Below are 16,865 nucleotides of genomic sequence, written 5' to 3'. Positions count from 1 at the left end.
CGAGTAGTGTCGAACACGTGGTACAATGAAGGCGTTCATTTTGGAACCGGGCAGGGGGCATTTCCGCCCTGGGATGTACATCTTTAATATAGTATTAGGAGAGTATCCGCTCTTGCTTGTCTTTCTTTAATTGTTTCTCCACTACTCTTGTCATGACTCTACTCTGGAACAAAAGTGTAGTTAAATTAACACTTCTGTGCCCTCGCTAGTGCCCGTATTAAAAATGGCGTCGCTTCCTTCCGTGTTGATAGTTCTTTTGCAATTAAGATCCGGGCGGAAACTCTGGATGGGCAGGTGCAGCCGGGCACAGCCGAGGTTGCTTTTTAAAGCTTTCTGGGGATCCCGAGGGCGGGTCAAGTCAGAGTTGTTGGGTTTTGCTCCGGCTGACTCTGCTTGTGAGGAGCGGCCAATGCTGAGGCCTCAGGGCTACTGCCTAGCTTGCCAGTTAGCTGAGTAGGCGGCGGAGCTGTGCCCCTAGCGGGTTAACATGTGGGCCTTTCCGGACTTGCCCGTGCCGCTGCTGGTGAATTTGATCGGCTCGTTGTTGGGATTTGTGGCTACACTCACCCTCATCCCAGCCTTCCATGGCCACTTTATCGCCGCGCGCCTCTGTGGCCAAGACCTCAACAAAACCACTCGGCAGCAGATGTGAGCGGCGGCACACGGTGTCCCGGGCAGGGGATCGGGCGGGCGGGCAGGGGATCTGGTGGGTAGGCTGGGGCGAAGACTGAGGTGCTTGACTTTGCACGCGACCGAGAGCTAACCAAGGAACCCTGGAAAGAGGGAAGTGTTGGAAAGAACTGGTTAGCCTGGGGAAAGGATGGATGGGAGACCCTTGGGTGTGTCAGGAACTGCAGCAGCGGTGCCCTCCTTATCCCCGCCCGCCAAAGAACTGGGAAGAACACCATTATGGGTTTCTGTAACGTCTGCACTAGTAAGTGACCACGCCCCCTTTCTTCTCTACCCCCCGCCCCCCCTTCACTGAACCCTTGCTGCTGGACCACAGCCCAGAATCCCAGGGAGTGATCAGTGGTGCAGTTTTCCTTATCATCCTCTTCTGCTTCATCCCTTTTCCTTTCCTGAATTGCTTTGTGGAGGAGCAATGTAAGGCATTCCCCCATCATGAAGTAAGTGAGTTAATGGGTGTCACTGGCTGGAGCCTGGGAGGTGAAAGTGTTGGGGTTATTTGGACTGGGGTAAGGGGGCTGAGGAACGAACTGAAAAGACGGGACTTCTCATTAGGAGGGCGGGTAGTGTTGCATTATAACATTTCTGAGCCTCCCCCAGTTTGTGGCCCTGATAGGTGCCCTTCTTGCCATCTGCTGCATGATTTTTTTGGGCTTTGCTGATGATGTACTCAATCTGCGCTGGCGCCATAAGCTACTGCTGCCCACAGCTGCCTCACTACCTCTCCTCATGGTCTATTTTACCAACTTTGGCAACACAACCATTGTGGTACCCAAGCCCTTCCGACCAATTCTTGGCCTGCATCTGGACTTAGGTGAGTAGCACTATCAATACTGCACCTGTGGCATCTACTTCATACCCTTCACTGCTGTGAGATATCCAACACAGCACACTTCCTAGTGCTCCACATTCTCCTCTAAGTGTTCCTGTTCTTCCCCTGTTTACTCAGATCCTTTATGGTGACTCTTTATCCTATGATGTGTTTTCATTACTTTTCTCAAAAGAATATCCTTAAATCTTCCCTCCCTAGGTGGTATTAACTTCTTTTCATACTATGTCTCCCCCCAGGGATCCTTTACTATGTCTACATGGGGCTGCTGGCAGTGTTCTGTACCAATGCCATCAATATCCTAGCAGGAATTAATGGCCTAGAAGCTGGCCAGTCTCTAGTTATCTCTGCTTCCATCATTGTCTTCAACCTGGTGGAGCTGGAAGGTAGGTGGGATTGGGATAGGGAGAAAGAGAAGTCTGAGTATTAAGGAAGTTGTCTTATTTATGGCTTTAGGGAATTCAGGAGGAAAAAAAGAAACAATGTGTGAGTAATTATAAAAGATAATGGAGACTATTTACTTTGCAAATAACAATAGAGAGTTATAAAATTTGAGAAAGAAAAATAGCTCTGTCATTTATAGCTGGAGTGGCACAAATAACAAGGCTGTATCTTCTATTGTACAGAAACAGTTTCACAGACCCCAGCATCAAAATCACTCTCTGACCATGATGGAAAAATGGTCAGCAAAAACCAGACTCTTCCCTCACAATCATGTCTGAGCACAGACAAACCATGAGATACCCACAAAAATGACCAAGAACCCCTCTTAGCATGGGAGACCCTGGCTTCTTTCCAATAACAATGGTTCCTCCTGCTTTTTAGGTTTAAAAAAAAAAAAAAAATATATATATATATATATATATATATAATATGGTCTATATAATTGTATATACTAATTATATATTAATATATATTGATGCTTAGTCATAGAATTAGCACAATTCTTATTTCCTTCTACCTCCCCAGAATTATCTAAAATGAATCCTATAAAAAGCCTTTCCTAATACCCCACCAGAATGAAACATATGGTGTGTAGTCTCTATAATCACCCTTTTTATGTTAGTAAACCCAACTTTGACTATCAATGTGTTTCTGGTAGTCTTTGACAGATGGATATCAACAAGTACTTATTAATGTTAAATACTTTTAAAACATGTTATTTAAATCTTGAAACCATTCTGTAACAGGTGTTATCATTTGTCCTATCTTACAGATGAGGAAAGTCACTTATGTGACATGGAAGATCACATAGCTAGGAAGTAAAGCTGGTATTTAAACTGAAGTCAGAATGACTAAACCAAATTTAAGACATTAACCAGTTTTTGATTGCTTCCATAAAATGGTAGAACACTTGAAATTGCCTGGTGACCTAAAAGGGGGTAATAGATTCTTAAAAGTGACTTGAGTGAGCTGTATGATATAGCTGGGAATACAAACAAAAATAGGATGAGGGCACACAGAAAAGTATGGATATTCACTTTTCCTTTTTCCTTGCTTCCAAAGGTGATTATCGAGATGATCATGTATTTTCCCTCTACTTCATGATACCCTTTTTTTTTACCACCTTGGGATTATTCTATCATAACTGGTAAGTAGCCTGGTGGATAAGGAAGACAACTATCTGAACACCTGGCAAAGATGGTCCTGATAACAACCTAGCTCTTAATGGAGAGGCTAAATCTATGCATACCTTCATTGACTGTTTTCTGGGTCTTCAGATAGTAGCATTCTGTCACTTTTCCCCGTGTTGCTAGAAAAGCCGTGGCTTTGGCACATGCCAGTCAAGTACTCTACTACTGAGCTACACAGCCTGAAAGTATTCTGAAATTTTTCTCTGCTGAGTAAAAGTTGGGGATGTATGCTATGGAGCCCCCAGGAATAGATGAATTCAGGGCCTTGGGTCCTGCAGAGTGGCTGTGACAACTATAGCCTCCTCTCAAAACTAGGGTCAGGGTGAGCTCACTGCTGAGTGTGTGATGTGGGAAAGAGTATTGGTAATGTCTCTTGCCACTGGTTCAGATGTTCTTTCCTACACAGGTATCCATCGCGAGTATTTGTGGGAGATACCTTCTGCTACTTTGCTGGCATGACCTTTGCCGTGGTGGGCATCTTGGGACACTTCAGCAAGACCATGCTACTCTTCTTCATGCCACAGGTGTTCAACTTCCTCTATTCACTGCCTCAGCTCCTGCATATCATCCCCTGCCCTCGTCACCGTATACCCAGGTAGCCACTTTGGGGCATCATAGCCTTTCACTTGGGATATCTAAAGCCAGCCTTTTTTTTTATTTGCTTTGTAGGCTCCAAGGAAGAGCTAACTCTTCCCTTGTAGGTAGCCATTTATAATTTACAAAGCATATTTACTTACATCATTTCATGTAAAGTTCATTGCAGTTCTGATCATACAGCAGATCCAGAAATAGATCTCAAGTTGTTTGATTCCACATTCAGTGCTCTTCCTAGTAATTAACTACAGGGAGGAGAGAGGTCTTTGACTAGAGGGCCGATCACATGAATCTGTCTTCCCTCCTGCAGACTCAATACCAAAACAGGCAAACTGGAGATGAGCTATTCCAAGTTCAAGACCAAGAGCCTTTCTTTCTTGGGCACCTTTATTTTAAAGGTAACAAGGTAACAAGGAGGTAAGGCCCCAGGCCACCATTCTAAACTCAGGAAATGGGGATCCTAGGTCTACATCAGATCCAAGGGGAGGCTGGCAGGATTTAGTAGATCCCCATTCCTGAAACGTAGGTATTAGCTGAACTTCTCTTCACCTCTGGTCCCTCCAGGTAGCAGAAAGCCTCAGGCTAGTCACAGTTCGCCAGAGTGAGAATGAGGATGGTGCCTTTACTGAGTGTAACAACATGACTCTCATCAACTTGCTACTTAAAATCTTTGGGCCCATACATGAGAGAAACCTCACATTGCTCCTGCTACTGCTGCAGGTGAGATTGAGGGTGGAGTTTATACCTCTTTGTCTCCTGTTCTCCGTGGTTCTTATTCCAGTCCATTTCTCCTTGCAGATCCTGGGCAGTGCTATCACTTTCTCCATTCGATACCAGCTTGTCCGACTCTTCTATGATGTTTGAGTTCCCTGAAGATTGCCCTTTACTATGGCACGGTCTCCAGGGTCCTAACCTGGGCCAATCTTGTGTCCAAGACTGCCTCCAGGCCCAGGCCTCTCCCACTGTTCACTATACTCCAGATTTTGTTGTTGCATTTTCCTTCACCAGTTATTATCGACTTTCTGGGCCTTTCTAGCCTTCCAATGATATTAATTGGACTTTGGCTATGGTTTTCTTCATCTTGCCACTTTCCCTTTCCATCTGATCTTTGCAGCCTCCTAAGGTGGGATGCAGCAACTATAATGCAGATACTTATAATATTCAGAGTCCTGACTCAAGGAATATGCTGGGCTTCCAGATAGAATACCAGTCGGTCTTCAGTTCCCTAGCTGACTATATTGGCTGCTGAGGAAGGGCCACTACACAGACATTGATACTTTAAATTAAGTGTTCTGATTAGTAAGGTGGGGGCAGATGCTCTCACTGCTGACAATAAAGAGTTGATTTTTTCTTGTTGTTCCTTGTAGGTATATTTCCTCTATCAGCAGACTAGGAGAGATTGGGAGAGTTTGGAGGTACCTCTTCCAAGAGAATGCCTATCTCTGACACTTTCTAGCAAGCAGTAAACAGAACTGAGCCCAAACAGAACATGTTGAATAAATATTGAAACACACTTCAGGTGAGATGAAGGATTTGTGTTCTGGCATAGGATGGAACTTTCAAGAGGCCTTCTTTCTTTCTTTTTTACACTCCTTTTGCCAGATAAGAGGAGGGAGTGAGGAGTGAACAGAACTGGAAGGGAGGCAGGGATAGTTGTAGAGTTGACACCTTTCCTTTAAAAATCATAGGCCAGCACGGATTTCCCAGGGGCTATCCAGCACGGATTCAGGTGCTACCCTTTTTGGCTTCCGGTTTTGGTCTCTGGCTATAGGGTTTAAATTTCCCGCGCTTTACATGGATTGGCCACAGCCGGAGGTGGTAGGCCGGCTGTGTGCTATCGCTCTTCCTCGTCTTTTTCCCCGGGCAAAAGGTTTTCAAATTCGACCAATCGCCGGGCGCGCTTTCCCAACTGAGGCACGTCACGGAAGGGTTAATCCCAACCAACCGGAGGCGCGTATTGGAGAAAAGAACCAATCGGAAGGGCGCGGGGGTGTGCCCTGGGGGCTTATAAGAGCGGCCCTGCGGCGCGCGCGGCAGCAGTTGGACTGCGGCGGGCGGCAGTTGAGAGGTCTTCTGAGCCGCTGTTCTTCACCGTTCTACCTCGCGCATTATGTCCGGCCGCGGCAAGACTGGCGGCAAGGCCCGCGCTAAGGCCAAGTCGCGCTCTTCGCGCGCGGGTCTCCAGTTCCCTGTGGGCCGAGTACATCGGCTGCTGAGGAAGGGTCATTACGCCGAGCGAGTGGGCGCCGGCGCGCCGGTTTACCTGGCGGCGGTGCTCGAGTACCTCACCGCTGAGATTCTGGAGCTGGCGGGCAACGCGGCCCGCGACAACAAGAAGACGCGTATCATCCCCCGCCACCTGCAGCTGGCCATCCGCAACGACGAGGAGCTCAACAAGCTTCTGGGCGGCGTGACGATCGCTCAAGGGGGCGTCCTGCCCAACATCCAGGCCGTGCTGCTGCCCAAGAAGACCAGCGCCACCGTGGGGCCGAAGGCGCCGGCGGGCGGCAAGAAGGCCACCCAGGCCTCTCAGGAATACTGAGGGGTGCCCGCGCTGCGGCCGGCTGCCCAGCCCTCCCTATGCTATCACAAAGGCCCTTTTAAGGGCCACCACCGCCCTCACGGAAAGAGCTGAGCCACGTTGGGCAGCTAGGCGTGCGAACCCCGGCGCCCGGCCCCCTCCCCTCGCGTCCCCGCCGCCTCCCACCCTCCCCTCCCCCGCGCCCGCACGGCCTGCCGCGGCGCTAGAGGGCCTCGGTCCTTGTCCTGGCTACCGGGAGGAGGGGCGGGCTGGCGTCCTTCTCGGGCTCGTTCCGGGCCCTTGGGCTGGGGGCGCAGCACCTGCCCTCCTTGGTGCGGGTGACTCAGCCGCCCCCCCATCCTCAGAATGGCTGGTGGGCTGCGGTAAGGCCACAGCACCTTCTGGAAGACTTGCTTTCTGCGTTGACGTAGGGCAGAGGTGGGCAGCCAAGGCCAAGAAGCCGGCAGCCCTCAAGGTGAGTTCCTCAGTTGCTGCAGCCTGGATGTATCATTTCTTCAGCGTGGTGCTTAGCTCTTGCCAGGACTCTCAGACGTTGACTGTTGATTTCCAAGCTTTGAGAGAAATCGATCACTTGTTTTGGTTTGGTGCCCCTTTATGCCAAGTCCCAGGATTTTCAGTCATCTCCGTCTTCATTCATAGGCCTACGTGGTGTGGCCAGGACAAATCTTTCCTCCTGAGATGACTCCTAGGAAGAAGTTTGCTCCAGTTTGGACATAGAGCTGGTTGTGTGGATAGCAATAGAGTTGTTTGTGCGAAAGAGACTGAAAACTGGGCCTGTCGGGCTTATCAACCCCATTTCCCGTCCAGCCACTAAACTCGGCAATCCAAGCACCTAGATACCAGCACATGTCAGTTAATCTGTGGACTGAGCCTCTCTTGGCTTCTGAACTGGAATTTTGCAGCTAACCCATCCACAACTAGAACCTTAAGTATTGGGGAGTTTCAGATGGTCTAATTTTGTTTATTAAAGGATTCTTTTTTTTAAAAAAAAAAAAGAGTGTCTGTTTTCATTTTACAAGAGTTGTAGGGTTAATAACACGTATGCTTTCTTTCCTGAAGTAGTAGGGTGGAAGAGACTAATATTAAATATGCTGTACTGTTAACTGGAAAAGGGACAAACTAGGATTTGGGGTTGTTTTCTATTTTTGACAGTGCCAGAGGCCTCTGTGCTGTGCAAGTGCTCTACCATTGAACTACACTCTAGGCTCTAAGCCATAGATTTTAAAGCAATTCTCTTGCTTTCTTGGAGCTCCCTGTGAGACAATGGACTTGTTTGAAATTACTGTCAAGGCATAAACATTGAAGAGCTGGGAGCCTTGCCATAACTAATTCCAGCAGCGCCAGCAGCTCCAGAGGCTGAGACTGGAGGATCCCAAGTTCAAAGCTGTTCTCAGCAAAAGGAAGGTGCTAAGCAACTCAGTGAGACCCTGTCTTAATAAAATAAAAATAGGGTTGGGGATGTAGCTCAACCCACCCCCCCACCAAAAAAAAAAAAAAAAGTTCTAGGAGAACATTGATTGAGCAAAGGTCTTAGACTCAAGTAAGGTTTAAGAGTTTTGCCAGGCATGGTGACTAATGCCCTTAATCCCAACAACTCGGGAGGCTGACACAGGAGGATCACAAGTTTGAGACCATCCTCAGCAATTTAATTTAGCAAGGCACTAAGTTTAGTGAGACCCTGTCTCAAAAAGAGCTAAGGATATAGCTCAGTGGTAAAGTGCCTCTGGGTTCCATTCCTAGTTTAAAAAAAAGGGGGGAGGGTATTGGTGGTGGAGGGGCTTTATCTTTTTTCCCCAGTCCCACCAAAACAACCATTTTTCAGAGCTGGTTTATTAGAGTTGGTTACATTCAAAGACTAGCTTGGATGTCTAAAAAGAGATGACGCCCATTTAAAGAAGGCAAGGCGCAGTCATCAATGCCCCAAGGTGAGGCAAGTCCTTGGAAGTCTCAGACCCTGCAGTTCAGTCTGGGGTAATCACTCCCCATTGATCACAGGGGTCCTGAAGGCTAGACATAGGCACTGGAAAGTGGCAATTCAAACACTTGAACCCCACAGGCCATTTAGTGGACATCATTAAGCTGCCGTGCAACATCCAGGATGTTCTTGGCTCCTTTGTTCAGCAACAAGCTGGCCAGGCTGATGCCCAAGTTCTCAGCAGCCAGCTGGGCTCCTCTCGGAATGTTCAGGGCAGTGATGCCTACCAGTTGTGGATCATCCTCTGGGCCATCATACTGGATGAAGGAAGGAGGTGAGATTTGGTGAGAATGACAAGATTACATGCACTATTATTTATTACTCCCTCCTCACCCTCCATCCTTGGTACCTGGGTGGGGACATGGATGGTAGCCTGCATTGTCTCTTGCATGCTATCTGAGCCATCTAGACTCCAGACTCCTCCAGTCAAGTACAGCTGGGAAAGAAAATGGTTGCTTCAGCACATTCTGAGAGGGAACTGCTTAGAAACCTAGGCTGCATAGGGAGAAATGCCGTAGTCCTTCCCTGTCTTCCCACCCATTTTCCCCTACTTACTTGCCCATCTTTTATCACTGTATGCACTGCTACTGGCACACTGCAGCCTCCTTCCTGCAATGAAAAGTTCCTATGCTTTGACCACAGCCCTCAGAGATACAGAGGACATAACTGAAAAGGCTGCTGGGCCAAGACCTGCATCCTCCACATTCACAACATTCAAGAATGAGTGATCACTACATACACAGCACATCCTGGCTGCCCACCCCCCTCCTCCAGGACAAGCACAGGTCCTACCAGGTGCCTCAGAAAAGCCCTTTCAGCAATGCAGCGAAGCAGAGTCTCAGGATCATGTAATACACCCACTAGATCCAAGATGTCCTGGTCCTTGGCTCGGACTTCCACAGCCAGGGCCCCCTGATGAAAACACATCAAGCTTGATCTTCGCTCAACTAATGCAGCTAAGGATGGGAACCACCCTTCTGCCTGTTCCCCAGGGTCTTTGGGGCCAGTAGCATCCCAAGGCCCCCTCCCTGAGAATTTTATTTTGAGGAATGCAGATATTGTAGGTTGTGAGACCAGATTCCTTATTGAGAACAAAGGGAAGGGAGCAAATTAACAAGTGGCTTCTCAAGCTTACCTGGCCTACAGCATACATGCATTCCTCTGGATGTAGGATCTGTGGAAGTAGAACAGGTAGAAGGGTGAGGAGAGGTCAGGGGTGCCCAAAAGCATCCAGCAATGAGATGTACTTCGATTAACATCTAGAAAGCCTGAGGAGGCACAAGCAGGAGTCCGGACTTTGTTTTCCAATCTCCCCATCCTGGGAATCTATTTGCAGCATTAGAGGTCAGGTGAGGCTGAAGCTGTAGCTGAGCACTCACCTAGCATTTATGAGGCACTGGGTTCAATCCTTAGCACCATATAAAATGAAACAAATAAAGGCATACTGCCCATCTACAGTGACAAAGAAAAAAAAAAGGAGGAGGTGGTGGTACAGCCAGGCATGGCAGTGCAGTACACACCTGTAATCCCAGCAGCCCGGAGGCCGAGACAGGAGGAGTGCAAGTTCAAGGCCAGCCTCAGCAACTTAGTGAGGCCCTAAGAAACTCAGTGAGATCTGGTCTCAAAATAAATAAATAGGTAAATAAATAAATATAAATAAACAGGGCCGAGAAGAGAATGTAGCTCAGTTGTAAAGTGCCCTGGGTTAAATCTCTAGTACAAAAAAAAAAAAAAAAAGGAGGAGGAGGAGGAGATGGTACAGGAAGGAAGGAGAAACAGATGAACTCAGGGAGGAGAAATTGGAAGCCCCTACCTGGCCCACCCGGTTCTGCCAGCCCATGCGCTGCAGGCCAGCCACAGCCAGGATGATGGCACTGAATTCATGCTGCTCATCCAGCTTCCGAAGCCGGGTGTTGAGGTTTCCCCGCTGCAGAGAGATGCTAAGGACTAACAGAAGCCACATGCTATTTGGAGTTTCTTTTCTTCTCCATCTACCCATCTTTTAGCTCTCAGCTTCATGACAACAGCTACCATTTACAACACCATGCTGTTCTAAAGTGGTTTCCCATATCAGCTCATTTCATTTTCATGCCAGCCCTGTGCAGTAGATGTGCAGTACTATACAGATGAGGACAATGATACAGAAAAGTTAAATAACTTGCCCAAGGTTACAAGACTCCAGAGAAACATTCCATGATCCCTAAGTCTATGTTTAGATGTTCCAGCTAAATGCTTCCAGAGAATCCCCATTTTTACCCATTAAGCACTTAGCATATACCATTTTTAAAATTAGTTTTATAAAACTATATATTCGGGGCTGGGGATGTGGCTCAGGCGGTAGCGCGCTCGCCTGGCATGCGCGTGGCCCGGGTTCAATTCTCAGCACCACATACCAACAAAGATGTTGTGTCCGCCGAAAACTAAAAAAAAAATAAATATTAAAAAATTATCTCTCTCTCTCTCACACTCTCTCTCTCTAAAAATAAAAATAAAATAAAACTATATATTCATCAGGCATGGTGGTACACACCTGTAATCCCAACAAATTGGGAGGCTGAGAGAAGAGGATTCCAAGATTGAGAACAGTCTTAGTAACTTAGTGAGACCATGTCTCAAAAAATAAAAAGAGCTGAGAATGTTGGGTAGAGTCGTGCACTCCTGTAATCCCAGAGGCTGGGGAGACTGAGGCAGCAGGATCTCAAATTCAAAGCTGGCCTCAGTAAAAGGGAGTTGCTAAGCAACTCAGTGAGACCCTGTCTCTAAGTAAAATACAAAATAAGGCTGGGGATGTGGCTCAATGGTTGAGTGTCCCTGAGTTCAATCCCTGGTACCCTCCCAAAAAAAGGCTGGGGATGTTGTTCAGTGGGTAAGTACTTAAGTACCCCTGGGTTCAATCTCTAATACAAAACAAACAAACAAACAAAACCCACTGCATAGTAAAAAAAAAAAATCAAAATAATATAGTAGCATATATAAAGTAAAAATGGAAGTATCTCTATGTCCCCAGAAACAATCACTATTCACTATCACTTTGTATCATCAATGCCTATCTATAGACCTAACTAAAATATAAACTTTTCATTCTACATAAGTAAGGACAGAGTTTATATTACTCATCATTATCCCCAATGTGAGGCATCTACGTTGGGCTAAGAAAACATTAAAGGATTGCAGATGGATGGATGGATACATGGAAGGATGGGTGAATGGGTGGATGGAAAGACAGTCAGCCTGCTGCCCCTATGGGCCACCTGCACCAGAAGCCCCTTCCACTCTCAGGACTTCCAGGGTCATCTAGGTCTTGTCTTCTTCCTCAAGTATCAAAAATCTTGACCCCTCCTTCTAAAGGATACAATACTCTTGAACTCCAGATGTGGAAACTTTCTCTGCAGCTGAGCTGCTCTCCGCAGGGAGCTGGTTCCCACAGTGCTGTTCAGAAAGAGGATTTAAAATTTAACACTAGGCAGCCACTGTTCCTTTCCTGCTCCTCCCACCAGGATGACCATCCAGGCCCCATTCACCTCTTTTCTGGCAAGGTTTCTAGGGTCTTCCCAACAAATTTTGGGTGAAAGACAACAGCATCACAGGGGTTTTCCCGCCTGGAGGAGGAAGGAAGGTCATGGAATGAAGGAGAAATTTCAATTTGAGTCATTTCCATTCTCTCAGTAGCTAACTAACTGGCATATTCTGAGTTTTCTGCCACACTCAAAGCAGAGGACCAAGTCCCAGAGGGAAAAGCAAAGTCTCCTGTGAGGTCTACCCCCTGCTCAGGGCCCTTGCTTCCAGGACTCTTACTTGCAGATGGCTCCAATGGTGAAGGCAGGAGGCAGCACGGTGGGCAGGTCCTTCAGGGAGTGAACGACCAGATCAACTCTAGAGAGATTGGAGGCAGGGAGAGGAGAAGGGGCTGAAGCAGTTGGCTCCTGCCTCAGCTTCAGTAGTGGAGCCAAGGTAGTTCAGGAAGCAGGCCTTCCCCAGGCCTTGGGACCTTTGATCTGCTCTCCTCCCCACTTACCTTCTACCCCATTTTCCCAATCACTCTTACATTCCAAGCAGCCAGATGGCTCCAAACCAGGTCACTCTCCTTTTCAGAGCCTGAACCCCACATATGAGTCCCCTATTTTATCTGGTCCACACTAACAGCTTTACTGATCGCTAGATCTGTAGCATACTGGGATCCCAGCAAGAGATTGTGCCATGCTGTCCTGTCTCCACTTACTCATTCTTCTCCAGGGCATACTCTAGCTCCTTGGTAAACAGGCTCTTCTCTCCAATCTGCCAGGCAAGAGAGAGCCTCAGAGTGAATCTTTTAGGGCAAGGAAGAATGAAGGGGTATAAGGAATGAAGGGAAGTTGTTGTTACCTTAGAGAGTGCAGTATCAAGAATCTTGTCCCCTGTGGTGGACATAGCAACTGAGAAGAAAATCAACCAATCACATCATTAATCAGCATTTATTGAGCCCCTACTGTGCCCAGTACTGTACTAAAATTAAGGTGGAACAGAGCCACATAAGCTCCTTCCCCACCATCTAACAGGAAGACAGACCCACTCGCAAAAAAATCCAAGGCAGAAGATATTAAATGCCAAATTAACCCAGACAGTCAGAGCTAGAGATGTTCAGAGGAGAGCCAGCCCTCCAACTGGGAGAAGCCAAGAGGGGTTCTTGGAGACAGGGGCCAGTCTTTGGTGATAAGCAAAGCCAGGAACCCTGTGCTTTCCCCTCCACTAATACTGGCTTCCCATTAACTTCCATACATCTCCAGGAAACTTACTGATTTCAAACTGCAGGCCAGGGTATAAGGCTTTCAGCATTGCCACCACACTGTCTGTCTGTATGCGAGCCAGCTGAGGACAGAGATTTGTATTAGTCCTGCCCTTCCCTGGCCACTGCTCCAAGCTCAGATCCTCATAAGGTCAGGGAGATCCTAAAGGGAATGGAATTCTCACCTGGGAAAGAGAAGAGCCTGGCCTGGGAGTCCTCTGCACCCTAGCTCAGGATGTAATTTTCTACAGAAATCAATCTGCCATTCCCCACAGGATTTAACCCCCAGCCACCTCATTTCCTCTATGCTGGGAGCTGACCCTCTGGGCCCCCTCAATTTGTCATCCTGTGAGCACCAGAATTTTTCTGACAAACCTCCTCCACTCAATGTCCACACTTACCTGGCTCTTACGGGTACCAACTCGAATTACTTTCATCTTTGAGCCGTTTTCTTCCTGTTGAAAAAAAAAATCTCTGGGTTACAGTCCCCTCTGATCCTTGTGTTCCTTGTCCAAGAACCAGACTCACTAACTCAGAAGAAAGAAACCTCAGTCTCTGGCCTGTGTGTGGCTGGCTGAGCCTCAGAGTGGAGAAATACTTCAAACTAGTCCCTTGACCTTCCTCAGTACCTTCTTCCCTCTTCAGGATCCAGAGGGAAGCAATGGTAGGATCTGCTACTACTGTTGTGGCAGTAACCAGGACACTGAGACTCAAAGCCCACCCTGGCCAGTGGGAGTGCTGTACACAAACATGTGGGTAAAGAGATAAGGCCCATCAGCCTGGCCAAAGGGAGGGTGGAGCCTCCAATTGGTTGGGCAGGGCAGCTGAAGTCACACATCACTGGAGTACAGGTTTACGATCCAGCACAGTGCAGGCACTCCAGAAAGCTTCAGTGCCACCAGATGCTGAGAACTACCTAGAAGCTGCCACACTAAGGGTCCCTTAATCTGGTTGGAATGCACCTACTGGACTTGGGTCAAATGATCTAATGTACAGTCTGCTAGGCCTCTTGTTGGGTAACATTGCACCATACCACCAGGGCCTGTTTGTTCATCTATGAAATGATGATGTAACTTCTCCCTCAATATCTATAAGACTATGAGGCTGAACTGCCTAACATTCATTCATCAAGAATGCTCCCTCTGGTCTCATCAAGTAAATGTTGGGGTGTCAGATCTCAAGCCAAAAACTCAATGGGAGGCTGGGTATGGTGGTGCATGCCTGTTAGCAGCTCAGGAGGCTGAGGCAGCAGGATCACGAGTTCAAAGCCAGCCTCAGCAAATGTGAGACACTAAGCAACTCAGTAAGACCCTATCTCTAAATAAATAAAATGCAAAATAGGGCTGGGGATGTGGCTTAGTGGTCAAGAGCCCCTGAATTCAATCCCTGGCACATCCCTGCCCCCGCCAAAAAAAAAAAAAAAAACCCTCAATGGGACACACTTCTTCCTGTCAGGCACCTTGGATGAAGGTATTCAGTGCCAAGCAGATAAAATTGGGTTCTTTAGTGTGAGTCAGAGGTTCTATTTCTTTCTACATCAAACAGGAGCCACTGTAGAAACATCAATTTCCCCTGTTCTAGGATCTTCATCCTATGAAGTTCTTTTGCAGTCAGACATCTGGTACCTTTATTGCTGGAGGAGGTAAGAGCTTGGTGTTCTTGGACTCAAGTCTATTCCACTATGATCACTCCTTCAATAAATCAGCTCTGTAAGGCCCCTTGCAAATTTGGCTGGGCTTGAAACAGGACTCTAAAATTCTACCATAGGAAGCCCAGAAAAAGGAATCTAAGGTCCCAGAACTGCAAAACTCAAGCAATCCCTCAAGTTACTGAATCTGCAAAACATATTCAAGTCAAATTGTTCCATTAAAAAAATACATATTTGCAGCTGGGCACACTGGAGTATGTCTGTCATCCCAGAGACTCAGGAGGCTGAGGCAGGAGCATTGCAAGTTTGAGGCCAGCCTCAGCACCTTAGCAAGACCCTCAGCAACTTAGCGATACCCTATCTTAAAACAAATAATAAAAAAGGACTGGGGATCTTGCTTAGCAGTGAAGAACCCCCGAGTTCAATCTCCAGTACCAAACCACACCAAGCAGGTTTCAGCGATTCCCACTGATAGTACCAACACTTGGGAGGCAAAGTGGGAGGATTGCTGGAGGAGAAGTTTGAGACCAGCATGGGATGAACAGCTAGCTCTATTGCTTTTGCATATTGTTGCCTTCACAACAATTCTACTAGGTAGACAGGGCAGGCAATTGTCGAAGGATGTTACAAAAGCAAAGGCTGGCACTGAGAGGTGAAATGATTCGCTTAGGGTCACACAGCTAATAATGGAAAGATCAACTTTTTCCTTCTAGCTCAGTGTTCTGTCATGTCTGCACTAGCAAAGAAACCCATTGCTCACCCGCAGACTGGAAAGAAGGAGATAAGCAGCCGCCCCTTCTGTCTTATCTCAGGCATGCAGTAGCCTCCATGGCTCTGTAGTCTGCCCTGTGCACCAGCGCATGGGTCGGCAGTCAAGCTAAGAATGGGAAGATCCAGGTTGGAAAGACAAATCCCCAGTCTCATGAGGCTGGGTGACTGCTATAAAGCAGAAAGGGACAAGGCTCTACTTCCAAGGCGTTTGTGCGCAGTTCAGAGAATTGGGAATGTGCTCTCCTTTGAATCAGGTGCGAATGTTTTCCAAGGTGGCCCCACTGGCCTGTATCTTATGAAAGAACGCTGCTTATGTAGATGAACTTCACCCGTGCTAGTTTACTAACCCTAGAGCCAAATATACAAGGCCTAGACGGAAGGAGCACGGATAAGTCTTCAAGGATGAAGGTTCCACGGCTGACAGTACTTCCACTCCTAACCCCTCCCCCACTCCTCACTGATTTTCCCTTTTCTTCCAAAAGCTAACCTAGCTACTGGCCCTTTAAAAAACCATAGAGGAAAAAGATGACGGAAAGCCATTCCAACCAATAGACAAAGGAGGATGGCAACCTCGGGCCAATCGTTGCATGGTTCTACCGGAAGCCTCAAGTCTTGCCGGTCACCCGCTCAGGACTCACCGCCGTTGCAGCCGCGTTACCCGCGTTACCGTTGCCAGACATGACTCCGCTCAGGAAGTTGGGCGGGTGGTGCCCCTAAAGTGCCCTGAGGTCCGTGGAGGCCGGGATCTTGAGCTGGCGGGAACTGGGGACACGTGGGCCTGAGCTAGTCCCACGGTCTGACTACGGGACTGCTGAAGGTTCAGCGTCACGTCCGGCGCCTTCCCTCGAAGGGGAGGTACCTTCCTCTGGAGGGGAATTAGAATGATTACAACGGAGCCGCCTTCGCCGCCACTGTTCTGCGGGCTCGCCCGGAGCGTGAGTTCCCTTTCGCCCCGGGGGCTTTCCATTTTGAGAACCAGGCCTGCCACGTCTTTCTGAATCAGGAGTATTGATGGTCAGAGGCTAAGAGAGGCTTCCCAGTTTTACCTATAAACTACCTTTCGCCCCCGGAAGGATAGCCAATTAAACAGGAGTTAACCATGCCCAGGAGGAAAGGGAGGATCTGTTAACCCTAAAATGTCCAGTATGACTAAATACCGGGTACTTAAGCAAGTTACCATGCCCGCTGGGCTGCATTTATCATAGACAGATAAAAGGGCTGTTCCCAAAGGCTTCTCATTCAGAATTTATAGTTTCCTCTCCCCAGCAGTGGCACAAGCAATTCGTACAGTTTAGGTGATACTTCCTTTCCTCTGGTTAAACTTAGCTTTGCTATAACCCTGAAGTAGTCATCATTTCTGTTCTTTAAAATCAGCAAACAGGTTGAGAGAGATTAAAGGTCATGCCTAAAGACCTAATTACGA

General features: G+C 47.7%; 3 protein-coding genes across 8 annotated transcripts; 2 read left to right on the top strand and 1 right to left on the bottom strand.

The window, feature by feature from the left end:
* The first annotated feature begins 250 nt into the window (after positions 1–250).
* Dpagt1 (dolichyl-phosphate N-acetylglucosaminephosphotransferase 1) lies at positions 251–5,093 on the top strand. 3 transcript variants are annotated; one of them, XM_005328356.5, is made up of 9 exons: positions 252–648; positions 1,007–1,127; positions 1,288–1,501; positions 1,756–1,902; positions 3,023–3,107; positions 3,557–3,745; positions 4,055–4,142; positions 4,309–4,464; positions 4,543–5,093. In XM_005328356.5, exons 1-9 carry the CDS (start codon positions 488–490, stop codon positions 4,606–4,608), a joined length of 1,227 nt encoding a protein of 408 aa, XP_005328413.1. In that variant the 5' UTR covers positions 252–487; the 3' UTR covers positions 4,609–5,093. The 3 variants fall into 3 exon arrangements, with proteins under 3 accessions (XP_021584154.1, XP_077903273.1, XP_005328413.1); XM_021728479.3 differs by lacking the exon at positions 4,543–5,093 and having other exon boundaries at positions 251–648; positions 4,055–4,161; positions 4,309–4,447; XM_078047147.1 differs by lacking the exon at positions 4,543–5,093 and having other exon boundaries at positions 251–648; positions 4,055–4,150; positions 4,309–4,440.
* Positions 5,094–5,235: 142 nt separating this feature from the next.
* Positions 5,236–7,281, top strand: H2ax (H2A.X variant histone). The gene has a single exon (XM_005328355.5). The coding sequence runs from the start codon at positions 5,855–5,857 to the stop codon at positions 6,284–6,286; it is 432 nt and encodes a 143-aa protein (XP_005328412.1). The 5' UTR covers positions 5,236–5,854; the 3' UTR covers positions 6,287–7,281.
* Positions 7,282–8,100: 819 nt separating this feature from the next.
* On the bottom strand, positions 8,101–16,299 carry Hmbs (hydroxymethylbilane synthase). Of its 4 annotated transcripts, none has more exons than XM_078047149.1 (15): positions 16,081–16,299; positions 15,432–15,548; positions 13,425–13,478; positions 13,034–13,106; positions 12,624–12,673; positions 12,481–12,536; positions 12,057–12,134; positions 11,783–11,860; positions 11,615–11,690; positions 10,075–10,188; positions 9,397–9,435; positions 9,054–9,173; positions 8,817–8,870; positions 8,611–8,697; positions 8,101–8,518 (listed from the first exon to the last, which is right to left on the bottom strand). In XM_078047149.1, the coding sequence occupies exons 3-15, from the start codon at positions 13,458–13,460 to the stop codon at positions 8,348–8,350; spliced, it is 1,032 nt and encodes a 343-aa protein (XP_077903275.1). In that variant the 5' UTR covers positions 13,461–13,478; positions 15,432–15,548; positions 16,081–16,299; the 3' UTR covers positions 8,101–8,347. The 4 variants fall into 4 exon arrangements, with proteins under 4 accessions (XP_077903275.1, XP_021584152.1, XP_013215441.1 ...); XM_021728477.3 differs by lacking the exon at positions 16,081–16,299 and adding an exon at positions 15,790–15,929; XM_013359987.4 differs by lacking the exon at positions 15,432–15,548.
* Between the last annotated feature and the right edge of the window lie 566 nt (positions 16,300–16,865).

This window comes from Ictidomys tridecemlineatus, chromosome 4 (assembly GCF_052094955.1).
Source record: "Ictidomys tridecemlineatus isolate mIctTri1 chromosome 4, mIctTri1.hap1, whole genome shotgun sequence".
NCBI lineage: Eukaryota > Metazoa > Chordata > Mammalia > Rodentia > Sciuridae > Ictidomys > Ictidomys tridecemlineatus.
This window is presented reverse-complemented; position numbering and strand designations above follow the sequence as displayed.

Excerpts from the sequence above, each read along its gene's own strand:
- Hmbs (XM_013359987.4), bottom strand. The coding sequence starts at position 16,122 with ATGTCTGGCAACGGTAACGCGGGTAACGCGGCTGCAACGGCG. Across the intron at positions 12,674-13,033 it reads TGGCCTGCAGTTTGAAATCA|TTGCTATGTCCACCACAGGG; the intron begins GTAAGTTTCCTG and ends TTTTCTTCTCAG. Across the intron at positions 8,698-8,816 it reads CAGTGATAAAAGATGGGCAA|CTGTACTTGACTGGAGGAGT; the intron begins GTAAGTAGGGGA and ends TTTCTTTCCCAG.
- Dpagt1 (XM_005328356.5), top strand. The coding sequence starts at position 488 with ATGTGGGCCTTTCCGGACTTGCCCGTGCCGCTGCTGGTGAATTTGATC. Across the intron at positions 649-1,006 it reads AAAACCACTCGGCAGCAGAT|CCCAGAATCCCAGGGAGTGA; the intron begins GTGAGCGGCGGC and ends GCTGGACCACAG. Across the intron at positions 1,502-1,755 it reads TGGCCTGCATCTGGACTTAG|GGATCCTTTACTATGTCTAC; the intron begins GTGAGTAGCACT and ends GTCTCCCCCCAG.
- H2ax (XM_005328355.5), top strand. The coding sequence starts at position 5,855 with ATGTCCGGCCGCGGCAAGACTGGCGGCAAGGCCCGCGCTAAGGCCAAG.